Source organism: Temnothorax americanus, unplaced genomic scaffold (genome assembly GCF_048541705.1).
Source record: "Temnothorax americanus isolate GAGA-0224 unplaced genomic scaffold, ASM4854170v1 Scaffold23, whole genome shotgun sequence".
In the NCBI taxonomy this organism is placed as follows: domain Eukaryota; kingdom Metazoa; phylum Arthropoda; class Insecta; order Hymenoptera; family Formicidae; genus Temnothorax; species Temnothorax americanus.
This window is the reverse complement of record NW_027509371.1, coordinates 2,017,622-2,037,728: the sequence shown is the minus strand read 5'-3', so window position 1 is coordinate 2,037,728 and position 20,107 is coordinate 2,017,622. Positions and strand designations below refer to the sequence as shown.

Genomic DNA, 20,107 nt, shown 5'->3' with positions numbered 1-20,107 from the left:
ATGAAGTCAAATAAAATAGCAAGTGCATTTATACGTATACTATTACGAATTAAAACTATTCTTTGAAATAACCTCAATACATCGGATGATCTAGACGTCTTTTAAATTTTAGCATTGTTTTGTCCGCCGAATGTCTTATTATATTACAAAGTTGTATAACGTGGAAGAGTTTATTAAACATAAATATATAAAGAGAAACACGGCAGTGTCTCGCACCAAGTGTATATACGCGTTCATAATACAATAAAAGTAAAACGGAAGAAATATGAAAAAAGAAACAAGTTTAAAGATTTCGATATTATAAAAATTTTTCTGAAATTTGTCTTTTTAACAGGTAAATTTATATATATTAACTAGTTGATTTTCAAACACTTCGATGCCGGGGAAGGTAAAGGGTAAGAAATCTGAAATTCTCGAGTGAATATTTTCTTTTATTTTATAAGCAACACGTAACACGCATACAGAGGTTTGTGCGATGCTCAGCTGATAGTCTGCAGCCAAGCAAAAGTTGAGATTTCATGGTCCGCGCCGTTAAACGATTGTCGATGATCGAGCGGCGGTGGTCGATCGATCGTACATACATTCGTCGTCGAAGATTACTCGCGATCGTGCAGGTAAAGTCAAGTTCTCTTCGCACACTATTCCTCTCTTTTTTTTCGGAATCATCGCGAACGCAGCTTAAAACACTTACATACTATATAATTACAGGATTACACTATATATTATACTTTTCACAAATAAACGAGTTCTGTCGAAGTCTCTCGCACGTGTACCCTTTTTCCTTTTTCTCTTGCTTGCTTGCTTGCTCTCATTCACAAAAGAAAAAAAATAATTACGCCATAACAGAAGCTCACAGATGGCACAGAAAATCGGTAACATATTAGAAATAACGTAATAATATGACAATAATATCTATCATGTTAGAGTCTCTTATTTCGTAAAACAGAGCAACAATTGAAACCCAACAATGAGAAACTGACACGTTTCATCCCGGCGCATCCTCATATCCTGGAATAGATCTCGAACGTCTTTTTCGTCGATTTCAGATTATATTTGATGTGATGAAAGATCATAAACCTAAATAATAGTAGTCCCAAAAAGACAAGAAAATTTGGAAATTTAAAAATTTTTGGCTACGAAATCTGATCATTGTATTATTTAATTAAAAATAATACATTATATGTTTTCAAAAACATGAATTTATTTTGAAAAGTTTTAATGATAATTTTAGGGAGAGAATTCTTCTCAATAATAGACTGAGAAAGTAAAGATCGCGCAGTAGTTCTGAGTTTAAATTTAAGAGTTAAGAATTGCCAGCCGGTCGTTCCTACCGAATTTTATAGCCTTTCGTTTTCCTAACTTGCGAATCGATCGGCTGATTAAATGAAATCCCGGATGCATGCTGAACCTGTTATCAGTCTCGGCTTTAATCGGCTGATTCCAGAGTATGGCGGATTTGCGGATGACTTATAGTGAAGTTTGCGTGCACTAAGAATATATATTTGCTCGTCGATTTAGTAAAGCTATTAAATATCTTCGGCAAATACACTGCCTAACGGCCACAAAATATGTCGGGACTCCTCTCTCTTCTCTTTCTTTCTGACTCTCATAAATTAATAAATATTACACGCTACTTCTTTCGCGTACATTTCTTTCATCTATAAATCAAGAACAATTTGTTACTATTACGTGAAACATGTTCATGACTTTAAGAATGGACTTTTGAGCATTTGACTAGCATATTTCCGAGTATAATTTTTTAGTTTGTAGTTTTTAAATGTTATAATATTTCTTATCGATTAATAATGATTTTGTAACCAGAATTAATTCTTTATCAATGTTAAATAATATTATTTAATAAATTAAAAATGATATTTAATATATATAATTTGACTACAAAAAAGTTTGCGCTTGTTTTGTCTTAAAATATGTTTACAACAGAATTTATTGTTGTAAACATATGATTGTTGAACTGTTTTGAGAATATAACAAATTTCGATAGTAGAAAGACTAAATCTCATAAAAGATATAACAGCGCGAGTGAAGTAAAACTGTTTGAATTCGTTTTATTATCATCATTAATTATCCGTGTCTAAAATCTAATGCGTTTGCAATCGCATGCAATTTTGATTGTTCAGAAACTGTGTGAGCATTTTCTCTCTTTATGTGATGAACACATTTACACATCATTCATACTTTCAATCTGACTTCCACAATCATTCATCCATTTTCTCTCGATCGCGCTCTCTTTCTTTCTCTCTTTCCCTCTTTCTTCCTCTCGTCACGATGCACCGTCGTTGTTGATTGTTAAGGGATTGTAAAGGAATTCTTATCATTCGCCACACGAGACATTTGCTGCATCCCGATGCACCTTCGAAATACGGAATTATTCCCGCACGTAATACTAATTGTTCGGATGACCTTTGCGTGATCCGTGATCGAGACGACTCCGCCGGCGGCTCGTTCGTTATGTGTTGTATCGTCCCAGTGTTTCCTGCCGCGAACGATTTTACGAGGTATTCCACTAACTCCGTTAGGATCGCGATTAGGCCTCCCGTTATTAACCGGGAGCCACAAAGTGCAAGGATACGTCGTTAAACGTCCCCGACATAATTAATTGCTTGTTCGTGGTCGACGTCGATGTCGCGACACACGGTTGATACGACGATAACCGAATATTCGTATACGGATATAAACGGAATTGTCGAAATATCAAAAACAAAAGGCTGCATTTTGATAGACGCAAGATAATTTAATTCTAAAGAGCTAAGCTGAGACTTTTAGCGCAAGCTATGCGACATATATAAAATCATGACGAACGCTCTTTTTAAGGAATATTTAATTGAAAAGAGAAACTATATATCTATATAGATTTTTTTACTATATGTTTTAGTGCTTATAAGTAAACGATTAATAAATTATTAAATTTTATAGATTGGAAACTGAGACCTGTATTTCTATTGAATTTTTTAGAGTTATGATGTGGTCGATAGCCTCCTGCGCCATTCTTAATTAAGCTAGATAATAAATATTAATTAATAAATCTCTCTCGTAGCCGGACAACGCGCGACATTGTACTAGTACCTCGTGAAAATGTGCATTGCGTTATAGAATTAATCAGGGTGATTGGTGATACTGGAAAAAATATAATATTATGCCATTTAATATTATTAATAGTCACTTTTTACAATTTTATTTTTAATATTTCTATATATATATCTTATTTTTATATTATTTTATGATATATATCTATTCTATAAATAACCACCGTTCTCTCTTTCACCGATATTACGATTCATTATCAGACTCAAATAATAAAGATATTTTTTTTGTTAAAATCACCCTAATTGATCCTGTACTTTTATAGCTATGCGAAGGATCGATCGTTCGCGGATTTGACAAAGGGTTAGTCAAGTGATCTTGGTCGAAGACACAGAAAAAAGAAAGTAATCACGATAAAGTAATTGGTGCATTAACATTGTGTACGCTTCTCTCTTCGTTGGATTTTCCCTCTGTTTCTTTGTTCTTCCTATTTTTTTCTTCCTGTCATCCCATCGATCTTATGCCATCGATGACGAAAACGGTTTTAACGCGCGTGATTTTTGCAAAAGGGACGACCGCCTTTCGCGTAGAAGCTTTGGCCCTCGAGATTCTTCTTGCACATCTAATACATCAACAAAAGAAATAAATGCTCGATATTAATTAATCTTTAAATAATTTCACATTAGCTCACAAAGCTAGATTTAGATATACACTATAAAAATTATGAAGTTTTAAAAAAATCTAGAGATGAATGAAAATAATACAAAATAAAAAGAGTAGCGTCTTGATGGATAACTAAATCTTCCGTAAAAAGTTTCACTCACCGTGCAGTTGAAGCACTGGCTGTGATAGTTGTTGTTCAGGGCTTCCACCCAACGGTCGCCAGCCTCGACAGGGAATCCACACGCGAAGCATTTTGTAGTAAATAGTTCGTTCCAATCTATTTCGAAGAAAGGATTGCCGTTTAATCATATTTAATTGAATAATGAAGTAAATATGACTTACACGAATTATTTTATATTTAGAACATGTTCTTGTTTTATTTAATATCACGGAAATACCAACCAGCTTCGCAGTATGGCAATCCTTCTTCTAGGAAGAACGGGCTATTACCGAAGAGCTTGCCACAATAAGCGCAGTTGAAGCATTCAGGGTGGAAGTGCTTTCCAATCGCGTTCAAGCAATCCTGTAGACCCATTAAGAGGCAAATAATAATAATCATTAATGAATCTAATCATCGTGATTGTCATCGACAATGTAGCTAAGCCGCTGATATACTCACGCCCTTGATCTTGTTGTTGCATTTGTTACACGTAGGCGCAATGAATTTTTCGAAACAGTACTCGCAATAGAGTTGTCCTTTTTCCTCGACGAAGCCGATGTCTTGAAGAGGACGACGGCATTGGGCATTAACGCAGACGAAATGATCGGGGCACCAGATTTGGCCCAAAGCGGTAATGAAAGGCCCTCTATAATTATATTGTAATTAATTTGGTGATTATCGTAATATATATATATATATTACTTTTCAAAATGCACAAGTGTTAATGGACATTTATTTGCGAAGTGGCGTTTTATACAAACCTTAGGCACTCCTTGCCGTCTTTACAGCACACTGGTTTTAGGATGAAGCCGTTCGACTTGTGATTAGTATTTTTTTCGTTAGCTGTCAACACAACGTGCAACGGAAATCATGTTAATCAGTTAGACAATTACAACAAATACAAACAAATACAGTGAACTCTCGTGTATTATTTTGATAAGCATAAACATAACAAAACATTGTTTAATACAAACTTAGTTCATGTATAAATATAATATCAATTAATATTTAATATTAAAATCACTAAAAATCAGAAAATTATTTTATAATTATTACGGTGAATTATAACATAGGATGCAAATAGTTTGCAAAATTATTTTATATAATAACTTATATATAAAATGTTTTAATTACATTTAATCTAAATTAAATTAAATTTAAATTTAAATTATATCTAGTGACATTTTTAGTTATATCATCTAAAATAGTATACATATAATTATACAGATGCACTTCGAAATTTATATAAATCTGAGAAGTTGATTTGAACACGCTGACGATACAGTGCGAAAATATATGAGTACTTTAATTTTCTTAAAAATTCTTCGAATAATTCAAAATTGGAGTAACAAAAATCCCTTAAAGACAATAAAAACAGCACCTAAAGAACAAAAATAGATTTACACACACGCACACACACGCACACACATACATATATATACGTACAGACATATACATATATGTCAATATAAAAATGGAGAAAGAAAAAAAACATTTGTCAAAAGTAAAACAGATACGTCCAGGATGAGATACGAGAAAAGCAACAACGAAAATAACAGGCATCATTATCATCATCATATCATCGAGCCGGACAATCGTAATCCCGAGTACCTGACGTATGAATTGCAGTGAGCGCATAGGGGTATACGTGATCCCGCTCCGACAGCCTGATTCAGGATACCTCGTCCACGTTTGGGCGCGCTGCTACCGGCGAACGATCCACTCTTGGAACCCGCGCCGCCGAGGCCACCGATTCCGGTACCTAGATCCGGGTGGGACGACAAATTTGGTGGGTCTACTAAATTCTGGGTTTTACTAAGGGTATCACAATGGATCTGGTCTTGGCAGCGGTTCTGAGTGTTCTGGCAATGATTGCCGGACTCGCAGTGGGTTTCGCGATAGCTTTGAGTGTGGTAATAAGTGTTCTCGGTGTAATTCTGGGTCTGAGGGGTCTGAGCCTGAGTCTGAGTCGGCTTGTAAAGCTGTACCACGGGCACATTTGACTGGCCGTTCTTGGCGGTCAGTCGCGCAAGCTGACCGCTCAGATTAGTGCGAGGTTTGAAGCCGGGAGCTGAACATTGTGGAGCCGGTGGGGAAATCTCTTCTTCGTAGGGAAGTGGGATTTGAGGAAAGGGAAGATTTGCTTTGGATTGATTCGGGCCGGGTTTCTTGCAAGGTGCCACGCAGACGGAACCGTCGGCACACGGAGCTACGCAGATGTCAGAATCCGGACAGTTGGAGATGTTGAAGTCGCAGCCGGACTCGCGACCGCATGTACCTGACGGTTGACCGCAGGCACCGGATCGCATACCGAACGAAGGCGACACGCACACGCCCGATCGGTCTTTCGTGGCTGTCACGCAGATTCCGGATCTAGGACAGGTAGTCTGGGAACCATCGCAGGGCACCACGACGACGCCGGCTTTAAATCCCTGATCGGAATGCGCTTTGCAAGGTAGAACGGTCACGCCTGTTTCCGAACAAGGTTTCGGTGAAGGAGTCTCATATCGCACGTGACGTACTTCGGTGGAACTGCTGTAGGTCGGCTGTCTCACTGGCGTAGATGATGTCATGGGACAATGCAAACTGGGCTTCGTATGGCTCGCCTTACTGATGGCACAGATGCTTGGTTTCGGATTCTGCGACGGTAATGCCGGTAATATTTCTTTTTGCTCGCATTTCTCATAATCTTCTACTACTTGAAGCGATTTCTTCACCTGGGTCGCAGTATTCGCCTGCTCGCTAGTCTCTTCGCTCGTCATACACCGTGTTTCCTGGAACTGGGCATAAAGTGCGTCCGTCGGACCCGCGTCGAGACTGCTGGTCTCCTTCTCGTCGTAGTTAACGGACCTCGAAGCGGAATATTCCTGCTTTCTGTGACCGCTGTCGGTATCCTCCTCCACATGGTAAGAAATGGTCTTGCGTGAAGGGAAATGTACTGATCCACCGCGTTTCGATGGTGGTGGATCTTCTCGAACTCTTGCGGCTTGAGCCTTCACGTAACAAGCCGGCGGCTCGGGCGGTCCTTGAGCAGGTGACTTGGATCTGCCAGGCGTTGGAGTTGGTGTTCTACTGGGAACGAACGGCTGACTTTCTACAGGTCCCTTTTTCATCGCCACCAAGTTCTTCTGATAGGCCGGTATGGCGTCTGGTTTTTTTAGACAAGCCGTGAGAGATTTGGATGATTTTGGCGTTTCTGGTCGAGGTCTCGCGGCAGGTGATGCCGAGGAATCTCTCAAACGGTGATCAGGCGGTGGAGTGGGCAAAGGTCGCGGTCTTGATTCCTTGATTTCTTTCTTGAAACACATCTGCTCATGCGCATAAGATTCTCTCGTCGTACCCTCTTTACCGTATAGAATATTTAACGGCGGGCAATAGTCGCTATTCTGAGCCTGAAGACTCGGAGTCTGCGATCTATTGGCAATCTGTTGATCTTCCGGCCCGATTTCGCGACTCAAAGGAGTATAGGATCGTTCGGGCGCTATCGTCAGTGCTTGCTGGAAAGGCGAGATCGGTCGGATTTCCTCTTTGGGCGGCGGTGGCTTAGGTCGACACCTGTGGTCCAGATAGATGGTCTCCTCGGTGTAGAGTTCCTTCACACTAGACGTAGCGTTTAGCGGTGTGTACGGCTGATCAGATGCGGTCGTCAAGGCGTTTACCATCTCGGATTTCCACTCCTTGGGCGTGGAATTTTTTACAGGCGTGTCTGGCAAGGGTTTTGGACCGGTCTCCGTCTCCTTCAAGAACTGCACCTTCTTCTTGCACGTTTCCATGGTCTCCTGGGGCTGCTGCCCATACCTTGCAACAACATTCTTTCTCTCCGGCGCCTGTTGGTCCCGGAGACTTTGATGGACCTCTACTTGTTCGCGCAAGCTCTTTCTACGCTCGTCTTCTACGGCTCCTCTTCTTCTCACACGTTCTTGGACCAGCACTTCTTCGGTGATTTCTTCATATGTCTCCTTTGTAATTTTGCAGCGTCCCGGAGTGGACCCGTCCGATTCCGTGATGCGTTCTTCTCGCACGACGGTTCTGCCCAGTGGCTGCTCTAGTACTTCCTCGACTTCTTCATCTTCTTCATTAAAGGTCACATGTTTCTTGGTTTTCTCCTCCTCTTCTCGTTTCCTTTTTTCTTCTTCCTCCTGACGTCTTTGTTCCTCTTCCTCGCGCTTCCTTCTTTCTTCTTCTTCTTTTCTTCGCTCTTCCTCTTCTTCTTCTCTCTTTCTCTCCTCTTCCTCTTGCTTTGCTTTCTCGCACATCTGCTGGGCATCGATAGCCGACGTAACCGTTTCGGCGGATTCCTCCACAGTTCGTTCCACTGTGTCCTCCACTTCTCGGTTGACGTATCTCTCGGTTTTTCTCGCGAAACACTGAGACTCCGTTTTGTTTTCCGCCTTCTCTATCATCGGCGTGCTAGATCTCTCTATCGGTGACGACACTCTCTCCACGGTTTTCTCAAAAGTTGCCGATTGCTTCGTGCGCATACCGTTCACTGTTTCTTCAGCCGTCTCGGTGATGAGATCATGTTCGCCTTGAATTCCCTTCGAGGTGTCTACTTCATCCGTGTCATCACCCCTCAGATCAGCTACTTCCGTGTCGATTTCTTTGACCGTCTCTGCTGGTTCCTGCTTAGGTGCGGGCAAGGGCGGTTTCGGGCAAATTGTTTGCTCCCTTCGACAAATCTCTGCTCTGTAAGCTCGTTGTTCCTCCCGATGTTCTTTGCCGCTCGATATACGTTCTCGGTGACAAACCTCCCGCTGCATGAACTTCTTGCAAATCTGTCCAGCAGGCTGTTCCTGCTGTGCCGGCACTGCATAACTCTGCTGATAAAGATTGGTACCGCCGCTGCTGACAGTTGCGGTCCAAGGTTTTGGAATCGGTTGAACGATTCTGGTGGGCGTCAGCGACCTTCGGACGCTGTCGGTTGAACTTGGCCTTGAGGTCGTCACATCCGATCGAGAAGTTCTACTGCTGGTGTCTACCAGCTCTACACGCCGGTATGCCGGTTGCCCGGGACAACTTATCCGATCCATCGCGTCAATTTCGTGCCGACGACTGTTCTCCTTCAATAGCCTTTCGACCTCTCGATCGATGCTCTCACTCCGATGCCTCTCGGTTCTGTGGCTCAAAGCTCGCTCGCAAGCCTCAATGCTGGCGCGTTTCTCTTTGATCTGATGGCACCTTTTGTCGAGAATAGGATTTGGATTGATGTATAGGGGACTGGCAGTGGGATATGTGATATCTTCGATAGGTTTTGGAGGTGGCCAAACGAGGCTCCGGCGGGACTTTACGGAGCCGGGACGGGAGGTCTGATCCTTCGTGCTTTTTACGATCTCGTAATAGCAGGATCTTTCGTAAGTCTCGCTGTTGGAGGTTTCTGGGATGACAAATGGGGGATGGCGAGATGAGCGATAAAGATAGTTCGCCGGAATTGCAGGGAAGAGCAAAACACGACACACGAAAACGTGTATAATGCACGCGTTAGGGAAGGTAAGTGATCGATTAGATTCGTCAGGGTACGTTAGAAAGAACAGACAAAAGAAACAGAGAAATTTGCAGTGAGTAAGAAGCACGATGAACCGCGCGCGCCCGTGGTCTCTTTTCGAATCTATAAAAGTATACATTTTAAATGCAAGCGGAATAGCTTGCTAATTAAGAAACTGGCGAGTTTGTCATAATTTCATACATTAGTAATTATAAAAAAAGGGTAGACAAAATAATTATTAAATATTTAAAACATATATGTATGTTATATAATGATATTCATTATAATCTATCAAAATTTTATTTTATATGTATTTTTAAAAAATTAATTATATCTCATTACGTTTATGCAAATGTGTATTAATAGTTATTTGTGCAACAAGTGCTGTAAGATGAAAATTCCCGGGTGCGGAGTTGACGCACGAGCCGAAAGGAACTTTCATCTTTACGCACGACTTGCACACCCTATTTTATGTTGCAAGTGCGTGGAAAGTGGTCTATCACGCACGCGTAGCGTGCGCAATGGGCCAACTTTTTATTTGTAAGATATTTTGCTAGAATTTTTAATATCTAAAAAATGACAAAGAAGAATAAAGTTATATTTTAGTTTAATAAATAATTCTGTTTAATCTGGTGATTTTTTTCGACGGAAGAGGACCACGAGCACAGCCCGGTACGCAAAATTAAGAAAAAGAAGCCAAAATCATAAGGCATTTAATTAAAGATTTAGTCTTTGTGAAAAGATCTTTAATCATTATTATCTAAATCGGCAAATGTGCATTCTTGATAATCACTCAACACTCGATACTTTAAATAGAGCAGCGTGAAAAGCTGCGTGCCTTCTTGTGTTAAACGTCGCTTTAATGAACGGTCGACAGTAGCAAAAAGATTCTACAATAACAATGCGTATTAGCATTGATACATCCCAAATATTTGAAATTATTGATGCGAAGCGAAGAAAAATGCTGTAAGTGTCAATTCATGGGCGAGTATCGAAGAAATGATGTGACGCAGTAAAAAAAAAAACCAAAGTAGACGTGCGTTCGTTGTTCGTTCAATGAAGAACTTATGCTTTTTATTTCGCATCTGCATTTATTTATTCAACATCTTGATAAACTGTGTGTCATCAAGTAACGCTTTAGAAGTATTGTTAAGTCAGTGTGCTATCTCACGATTTCTTTTTTTCGGAAGAGATCAAACAGAAACCGTTCCGAACATTATTGGAATATAATATAATAAGCGTTGCAATATTATTGATCAACTGATAAATATATATTAAAATAATTATGGATTTTTTTCATCCATATTATTTAATTATCGAGAAATGTTAAAAACTTTCTAAAAAAAACTCGAAAGAAAAATCGTGAGTAGTAAAATAAGTGTTTATAGTCTGGCACTTTTATCATCTTGATCGTGTTTGCATTTCGGTTGCCAGCATGAAGACGACGACGGCGCCATTGAGAGCTATTGATTCATGCGAATGTGAGGGAGAAGGGTCTGGGTTTCGGGTTGAAAGACGGACCGGCTGAAAAAAGATAAAAGAAAGATTATGCGCGGAAAGAGAGGCACGATAACACACGGTCAAATTTCACGAACAGACATGGGAATTGATTCCTATTTTCCAGAAAAAGTTGTTGCAAGATGTACTTATATAGAAATATAATATTTCTATGTTGAAATTAGTAACATAAAATTTCTTTGAAAATAACACTAAAAGTCTTTTTTTGTAAAAAAAATATTGTATAAATTTTCTAGAAAAGAAATATAAAAATTATTAAAAAGAAAAATGATTACAAAATAAAACATTTATTTTTTCAATGTACAGCTAAGTATTATCATAGTATTAAATATTAAATTACTGATTTTATTACAAACGATTCCTATATAATTTAAACTTTTTCTCTCATAGTATACCAAACATACTTAAGATACTAACTTTTGAATAATTTTTCGAGTGCATCGTGCAAGTTTTTAAAGTATGAAAGTTGAAAGGGATGAAAACGCATATTGGAAGGTCGCTACAAACTGTCATAGCTCTCAGAGTTCGCCGTCGTCGTCGAGATAACGACGAATGATAAGGAGCCAAGAATGAGACGATCGAAACTGAGAGAGGGCCTCTCCTCCTCTCTCTCTCTCTCTCTCTCTCTCTCTCTCTCTATCGCTATTTAAAGAAACCATTACGATATACAGACGACCAATACTGCGAGGACCAATGATCGATCGATTGTTCGATATAACGATACGATACGTGTGTATATACGAGCTGCGTGCAAGGGAGAAAGAGCGATATAAAATGTGAGAACGTAAGCCAAAGGAGGCGTATCAGCCAAAGCTCGAAACTCGGTCAACCGGCGGCTCTAATCTATTCGTCGTACCTCTGAAAGGCGAACTTTTTGGCTTTGGCAGGGTAGAGTACCGACCTATTTGCAAGAATCGTAGGCAGAGTTAGGCCACGGACGCACAAGACGAGATCACAATTATCTTAAATCGATTACGAGATCGCTCCTTCGAACTTCTCGAAGATAACTGCGCAAAATCGACGCAGGTTCCTCGAATAAAAAAAAAAAAGATGAAGAAAAGCGGCGACAAAATTATCTGTTATTTATCCGTTGTCGTGAATAAATATTTCGGCGGATCGAATATTTCGACTTGTCACAAAAAAATATAGATTTTGATACATCTTTAAAAATGTTTTAATTAACATCACCACACATTACCTTCATTCGTCTTCTTGTATTTGCGATAATTTTTTAATGCGATATTATGTAATCTGAATTACATGCATACAAAATATACCGATAAAGATAAACGAGTTTTCGTCACTCTTGTGCTGTTGCAATTTTTTAAGTTTACACATCGAACCTGTTCATATTAATAATAAGATTGACTTACCTGTCACAGTCTGGCTTTGAGGGCGTGGCAAGGTACTGCTTCCGGAATTCAATGTCGGAGTCGGAGACAGACTCGATGGAAAGCCACTCGATCCACCGAAGGGCTTAGGACCAATGAGACTGTTGCTCGTTGGTGCCTATAAATTCACAAATTTTTCTTTTTAATTGCTATTATCGTAATACAGATTTTCGTGTAATTTATATATATATATATATATATATATATATATGATGAGAAATAAGATGTTTTATAATATTTTAATATAGTAGTTTATTTTATGTCAGTTATTATTTTCTTGTTTTGGATATTGATATATATATAATTCTTGAGTCAAGTAAATAAAATAAAATGAAATCTGTCGTCAAGAGAGATGAGGCGTAAAGTAAAATCACAACCACAGAATTAACAGATTGCAAAGGGTTGTCAGTGCCAAATATAGCCGAACATGCGAGATTTCGCTGTCTTGATAACGCCTGTTAATGCAAAAGTACGATAGGTTAATCAGTGACCCATATCGCGCGAAGTCTCAAGGAAGGAACATTGTACGCCTCCCGTGCTTAAAACCGTTATTTCAGCTATGGAGGTCATGCAAACAATTGCATACAATTTAATTATCAGTATATGAAATTTTGGGGGATAATTAATTGCTGCACGCGTGTATACATGATCAAAAATATTTCCATGATACTTCATCATGATATGAAGATAATTACCCATTTAAAAATTTTTATTTTTATTTATTTAAAAAATCATAAAATTATATATATTTAAAAATATATTTAAAAAATCATTAGTTTTAGAGAAATTATTATTCTTCTGCAAATAGAACAATTTTAGTCAACTTTTAAGTAAATTAAAGCGAACATATTATCTTTACATTGACTAATTGCTCTAAGATGCCATTACGTTTTACATTATGCCAATTTTGAATTTAGATTTCAATCAATTGAAAATTTAATATATACATAACAAAGAGAAAAACAGTTTAAAACTTAATTTTTCATAACTTTCATATATTATGTAAAGGCTCCAAGATCAACGATTTTCAATTGCACTGGTAAAACATCACTTTATAATTGTTATCTTGATACAGTCTCTATGACAAAAATTCTATTTAATTTCCGCGGCGTTGAGTCGAAGCAACGTTTCACACGCTGTTCATTTTTATGAAATAAATTATATACTAACGATGAAGAGCGATCGAGATAAACGAGAGCGTTACGAATCGTGCTGGGACTTTACCTGGACTGATCGTAAGCTGGGTGAATCGACAGGCGGGATGCCAAGGCGGGTGGTGGGCTGCAATGCACAAAACGACACAACGATGTCACGTGGGACGAACGATTAAAAACAAGATGTGTGTGTATGTGTGTGTGTGTGAGAGAGAGAGAGAAAGAGATAGAGAGAGAAGAGATAGAGAGAGAGGACGGGAGAGCGAGAGGGAGAAAAGACGAATCAGTAGAGAAACGGTCCCGCTTACGACAGGCTAATTAGTCACGAGTTCGAAATAGTCTCGGTCGCGAAGATGATGATTAATTTAACTAGGCAGTCAACTGATTCAAGGACACTTTGGGTGAATAACAAACCAGTGATTAATTCATCGGTTTCGTAATAATATTTGATTCAGTATAGATGACTCTTCGATGATCGTTAGCGTATTGGTCATTAACAAAAATTTTCAGATCGATACGTTTCTCGTTCTGCGTATCAGTTAATAGATATGAAAAGTAATCACTTATGTGTCCGTATTTCGTATCCATATCATTTCTCTAAATTTTATGCCAGAAATTTTATATGCTACAATATTACGTCATAATATAATTTAAGACACTGATGCCTCTAACATTTAATTTACTATATACATATCACAATGCAATATTTTATGATATATTAATAAATAATATGTAACGTATCACGAAATACTACATTTATAATATTTCATCTCGATTATACGTCAGTTTGGCTTAGTGATTATTCGACGATCATTTACATAAGGGAATCACGATGAAAAGTACGTTAGCGTGAGCGAATGCAGAGATCGAGTTTTCGAGCACGTTGCCAACCTCTGTGCCACCTGTTTGGATGGTGATCGTGCTCGTGAACGTTTTCGACTCGCCGTTGCACTCGCCGTTCCTGATGCATCCGTTCGTATTCGAAGCCGATCGCCACGTACGCCGGGATCCGGAATCGGGGCTCGTACGATTGCACGCCTGGAAAAGCGATTAGTGCCAAGCAAGGACCACACTTGTTAAACTCTCAAGATAAGCGCGCGTCCCGCTCGCCGGAAACAGATCTTTCGCGGCACGCGGCGCGATCATCGCGAATTTATAATAATCAAGTATCTTATTATTTATTATAAAGAAAGTTTTTTAAACTTTGTAAGAATGTAAAAGAGGTAAATGCGATTGTCTCGGTGTTCAAAATACGTCGTGGAGACATTTTCGATTATTATTATTATTATTATTATTATTCCTAACCTCTTACCATTTAATCGCTAAAATTATTATCCAATTTAAATCTTTCAAACTAGAGGTTGTATGGCTATTGTTTCCGCCGCGTGTTTCGAGAGAGAAATCGTTAATGCCCGAGAAATTTTGCCGCGCGACCTTCGCGCGACTCGCGATCGTGAGAAATTCCGTGAAATCAGACGCGAGTGCAGCAAAGCCACACAGCTCAATGCAAAATACTCGCTTTCATAAGCCATGCCAAAACGGGCACAACAAGAAAATGCGTGCGCGAAAAAGTCCGTCCGTATGACCATGCCTCGTAAAGAGAATCAAATTATGATGAAGCAACTCACGGAGAATGGCTGAGGCGACGATCCGTGATTGCTGAGGGGTGGCGATAAAGGTGCATTCGCCAATGCCGCGCTAATGGTACTAGCTGGTGCTTTGCCACCTCTGTCGGATTGCAAAGGATACATCTTGTCAATTATCTGCATTTCAATATCATCTTAACTTACTCGTTTACTTACGCATGCACTTATCCCGATTTTATTTTTATTTCTGTCTTATTTATTATATCCTTATTTTTTGTTTTTATTTTTTTTATAAAATTCTATATTAAGCTTTTCAAGCGTGTAACGTGTAAGATAAGTACTATAAATATCGTATAACTTACGGTGGTATAGTGATGGGTGCAAGACCAGCCGGAGCATTTTGCCTGGCGACGAGTTTCGCGTGGATATCGCAGTACAATTTATTGTTGATATTATAGTAACCGACATTCTTCAAGGACGTGCCGCAGGTCGAGCACTTGAAGCACTCCACGTGGAGGTTCTTTTCCTTGATCCTGACGAAGACACCTCTGCGGGAGAATAAGTAAATTAATAACGTTTATTTTACATCCCAATGCAGTAATTAATCTTCCTTAATGTAACAATAAATAACAATAAACGGCGAGATTACGGCGCATCGGATGTGCCACGAGTTTTTAACTTTATTGCTATTCACTCGAGTTCAAAAAAAGAGGAAGGAAACATAAGAAACTCGATACCTCGACGAAGGAGGGAATAAATTGTGATCTCCGTGAGAATTATATTCGAATGAGAACGATGAAACGAATAAAGCTACAAAGAACGTGTTTAGAATCGATTTCTGTAACGGGAGTAAATATCTTGAAAAATATAACGTTGCAAAAAATAACTGATATTCAAAACTAGGTAGATCATAATATGTATGAATGTTTGAAAGTGTAGTGTAATGTTGTGATTGTAATATTGTTCGTAATATAATGTGTATTTCCTTATATAATCAAGATTACGACCTGTTCTTTAGGGGAAAAAATTGATATATTTTTAATATAACTTTTATAAAGCTTGCAAAAAAATAATAAAAGATTAAGTTTTAAATGTTTTTGTCGTAAAATACCGTCTGTACATTTTTTTCGCGTAAAAAAAATTATTTTTTACTGATCATCGAGCACAGAAAAAAAAGAGAAAAAAATATCGCAAAAATATTTCGGTTAAAAAAATATGACAAAAATAAAAATCCACAGAAATGTTTACAACATCGAAAGCAGTTTTTTTTGTATACGTTACTATCAGTCATTCAGTGTGCTATATAAATGCGCGAAAGGTGCAATGCTATTAAGAGTATGCAAAGAGTAAAAGAGAGAAGACATTTAGATAGGGCTGCGGTCAAGCTGCGAGCGAATAAGAAACTTTCGTTTCGCCCAGATACGACTTCCAGTAGGTTGTAAGCTGTAAGCTGGAATGATTATATATACTTATATGACCAGCGAAAATTCGCCCAGCGAGAGACAACAGTGCGATAATAAAAATGCGCATAACCATCGAAGTATTATTCGCTCTTTCTGAAGAAGCGATATTGACGAAAAGAGGTGGCAGAGAAAGGCGTGCTTCGAATTCATCAAGAAGACAAATGTGCACTTCTCTTGTCGCGTAAATTAATTTCTACAAATTATGCAATTTCTACGCATATGCCACTCATTTATAGTTTAATTTAATTTTGATTTCACATTTATTATCGGGCTGTGACTGTTACCCGATATAACTCTACTTTTTATAATTCATATATAAATTAAATACAATAGAAATAAAGAGACGTGCACGGGTTTTCTCCGAATCGAAATCTTCAAGATGATACTAGCATATACGACAATCGAGCAATTCAGAACGACATCGTTTTCGGGAATTTTTGACGATCATTCGAGGCGCGTAAATCGCCAACTGAGAACGACAAGATTATGAGAATTATGTTTATTAAATTATAAATTATTTTCTACTATGCACGCATATTACTGATATTCTACACAGACTAATATTATTAAAATATATGCTAACCGAGAAAAATATCTCATTAACCCCCTAAAATTTTTATCTATGTATTAGCCATTTTAATTGAAGTTTAATTCATCAAAACCCGATAAATTTATTAATACTTCGTCGATTAAATAATTTTTACAGATTTGTAATTAACAAAAAGCTTTATAATTAAAAAAAAAACAAGCAATTTTGATGAACGCATTTAACCTTTAAATATCTATTGCGATTGATAAACTAGGAGAATCTGGATCATTATATACACACGGAAAGAAAGGTGAAAATAATTTTGTTGATGCACCATCAAAATAATTATGTAGAACACTCAAACTGATTGCTAAAATGTCAAAATTTTTTACAGCATTATCATCATTCAGCGACCTACTATAATTATTCCAGATCTGTATCTAGCTAAATTAGATACTTCAGCAAAACCGTTCTTTCCGTGCAGTTAATAATTTCCAGAAATTTTGTCGCACCGCGATCGTATCGTTCTCAGTATGCGAATGCGAACATCTCGAAAACGCCAAAACGAAACCCGCCGTGGGCTGTCTCGTGCACAAGGGTGGCAAGAGTCTCGCTCGTAAATAGTTACACGATCACTCGGTCGCAGTTGCTACAAACGACCCCGCCCGGCGTCGACGAGCCCGACCCGGCGGAAGATTCCTGCTTTTGCGGTTGCGGTTCTCGATTCCTTCCGTACGATTCGTCCATCCATACAAAGTGCCTGCTATCAGCAGGTGCGCTACCATCACCGCCCATAGCATGAAACAGAGGCGTAGGTGACCTCGGTGAAGTGGCCCTCCCGCCAACCGCGTGGCTCACCGAGGAGTAATACTCTGTCCTTGAAGGAACTACGACATGGAAGTAGAGAAAAAGCGCCATGACAACCGGGCAGCATCGGGAAAGTGTCGAATATAGGAGAATGAGAACTGCGCCTCTTTCGACGAAGCCCCTCGGCGATCGCGTTCGCTAATCCGTGCGAGTTTCGGCATTCCCAGATTAAAACACGATTATTAAATAATTCAAAAGAGATTTTCGCAGACGTTACCTAATATAGAATTATAAATCTATAAATTAATGAACTATAATAATATATATGTAGATATTAAATAGACCGATATAAATCTAATAAATCTAACAAATCTGTATTATCATGAGATAAGTACTTTAATCTGAGAATCGGAAATTCGCACGACATTCAGTACGTCTCGCACGCACGCAAGTGAGAAAGTGGTTGTCGTCGTGGAATGCAATCGTAATTGTCGGCACTATTTCCTCTCTCTCTCGCCGGTGTCTAGCCTCTGAAAATAAAATAGACGCGAACAAAACGCGTCCCGAGTCACGTAAACTTACACGATGAGCCTTTCGCACTCGGCACAAATGTTCTGTCCTGGTGGCAAGCTCGTTTGCGGCGTCGACGGCGACTGCGGCTTCGTTTCCGGCGCCTGGACGGGCCTCAGTCCTGCCAGGGCGGGCGAGGATGGCGTTATCACGCCGCTCACGGCACTTGGCTCCGCTATTTCGCAAACAAGTTATCGTATCGGCATGCAACAGGTTGGCTGGAACCGATTCTGGCCCAGCCGTCAATCGCCGAAGAACGCATCGATTTCTCAGATAGACAAATGTAGATAAGTTTCAGATGGAATAGTCGTAAATAGATTACTCTCTATTCTTATTTTTACGTAAATTTGCAGAATATCTTATATATGCTGAATGCGTTGCAAAACGTGAGATTGCAGTTACAGTAACATATATAATTAACAGGATAAATAATAAATTGTTTGACTTGCAAACATCTCGCTATAAAAATTTGATATTGCAAAATTTTGAAGTTTATTCAATATTTCAAAGAATAGGAAAAGTTGTTTGAATTACATCGTAATTCATTACACTAACTAGATTTCAACAAGTGATATTAAAGATACTCGGATGAGCATATATTTCGTGTAATATACGTTCTTTAGCGATCTCATGTAACATTTATGTTTATATAAATGTTATAGTAGAAATAATTATATATATGTATATTAGTATATTAATAAATTTTAATGTTCAATTTCTTCAGAAATTGTAATGTCTAATGTTACTAACCAGGTTCTGGGGTCTTTGGCTCTTTGTCCGCTTCTTGGACCATTTTGAAAACCTCGCTGTTCTCAGCATTGTAATTCTTCTCGTTCTTTTTGAAATTTACCCTGCAATATTCGTATTTACAAATTAATATATTTCACGCTCATAAAGACAGCCAGCAAAAAATTAACTGATTATTTGTTAACTAACATTTGTTGATGGGACCGGCTGATAAATTAGACGATTTCTAATACCATAAAATTCTTCTCATAGACTCTTTCAGTAGTATTTAATTAGTTAATATTCGCAAAAATATTTTTTCATTAGAAAATTGAATGATCATAAATTATATAATCTTAATCATGTAATTTCAACCAAAAAGATAATTTTAAAAAGCAAGTATTTCAATCCCGTCACTGACTATTCCCCTTCTTCCCTATATCCGGTTTCGCGATTTTACCCAAGGACACCTCCGGCAAGAACCTCCGCCTGAGCGGACAGTGTCTCCGCGATTGTCTCCTCGCTGTAGATCCCCACGGGGCTGTTGTACTGTTTGTTCACGATGGACTTAATTGGACCGTCGCCGGTGCCGTTCAGCTAAAAATTATTAAGTTCCGGTGTAGAAAAACAAGTAACTAACTGCCTTTTGTGTTTTTGTTGCATGCAGGATCGGCGTAACGGACGCAGACACGCGGATTAACGGTCGATACTAACGAATGGCTTGGGGCTGAAGTTGTGTCCGCCGCCGATTAGGGGTCCGTCCTGTTTTTTCGCTGCCAAAGAGGTCTTTGTGACTGGCGCGATGTTACCCGCGGGCGCGGTGTGCATCGGAGACGGCAAGCTTGCGGTTGCGGGCGTCACATGCGGTTTCCAGGTACTACCGCCTCTGTGATGATAATTTATCGCCCGTTAAAAGACGGCGGTGAGTTTCGAATTATAATCAATCGTTTTTTTTTTTTTTTTTTTTATAAACCATTCTTATCCCGAGAATAACGTACAGAACACGAAGAATTAAA

General features: G+C 38.7%; 2 protein-coding genes across 7 annotated transcripts in view; one reads left to right on the top strand and one right to left on the bottom strand.

Moving 5' to 3' along the window:
- The window catches only part of LOC143898459 (uncharacterized), a 62,011-nt gene that overhangs the window by 10,617 nt on the left and 31,287 nt on the right, over window positions 1-20,107 (top strand). For 2 of the 4 annotated variants that reach the window (XR_013257211.1, XR_013257210.1), the window contains exon 3: window positions 19,759-20,013. The exons of the other annotated variants lie outside the window; for them this stretch is intronic. The gene's annotated coding sequence lies outside the window, so the exon portion shown is untranslated. The remainder of the gene's footprint in view (window positions 1-19,758; window positions 20,014-20,107) is intronic. 4 annotated transcript variants of the gene reach the window in all.
- The window catches only part of LOC143898442 (PDZ and LIM domain protein Zasp), a 32,326-nt gene continuing 15,738 nt past the window's right edge, over window positions 3,520-20,107 (bottom strand). The window contains exons 3-17 of one of the 3 annotated variants that reach the window (XM_077407918.1): window positions 19,806-19,977; window positions 19,552-19,688; window positions 19,116-19,216; window positions 17,617-17,875; window positions 15,359-15,544; window positions 15,039-15,138; window positions 14,302-14,448; window positions 13,481-13,537; window positions 12,239-12,374; window positions 11,722-11,766; window positions 5,477-5,627; window positions 4,325-4,511; window positions 4,108-4,228; window positions 3,867-3,982; window positions 3,520-3,664 (exon numbers count right to left, since the gene is read on the bottom strand). In XM_077407918.1, the coding sequence (XP_077264044.1) occupies window positions 3,587-3,664; window positions 3,867-3,982; window positions 4,108-4,228; window positions 4,325-4,511; window positions 5,477-5,627; window positions 11,722-11,766; window positions 12,239-12,374; window positions 13,481-13,537; window positions 14,302-14,448; window positions 15,039-15,138; window positions 15,359-15,544; window positions 17,617-17,875; window positions 19,116-19,216; window positions 19,552-19,688; window positions 19,806-19,977 (1,993 nt within the window). In that variant the 3' untranslated portion in view covers window positions 3,520-3,586. Of the gene's footprint in view, window positions 3,665-3,866; window positions 3,983-4,107; window positions 4,229-4,324; window positions 4,512-5,476; window positions 9,240-11,721; window positions 11,767-12,238; window positions 12,375-13,480; window positions 13,538-14,301; window positions 14,449-15,038; window positions 15,139-15,358; window positions 15,545-17,616; window positions 17,876-19,115; window positions 19,217-19,551; window positions 19,689-19,805; window positions 19,978-20,107 lie in introns of all 3 variants that reach the window. The other 2 variants (XM_077407917.1, XM_077407919.1) reach the window with 2 other exon arrangements.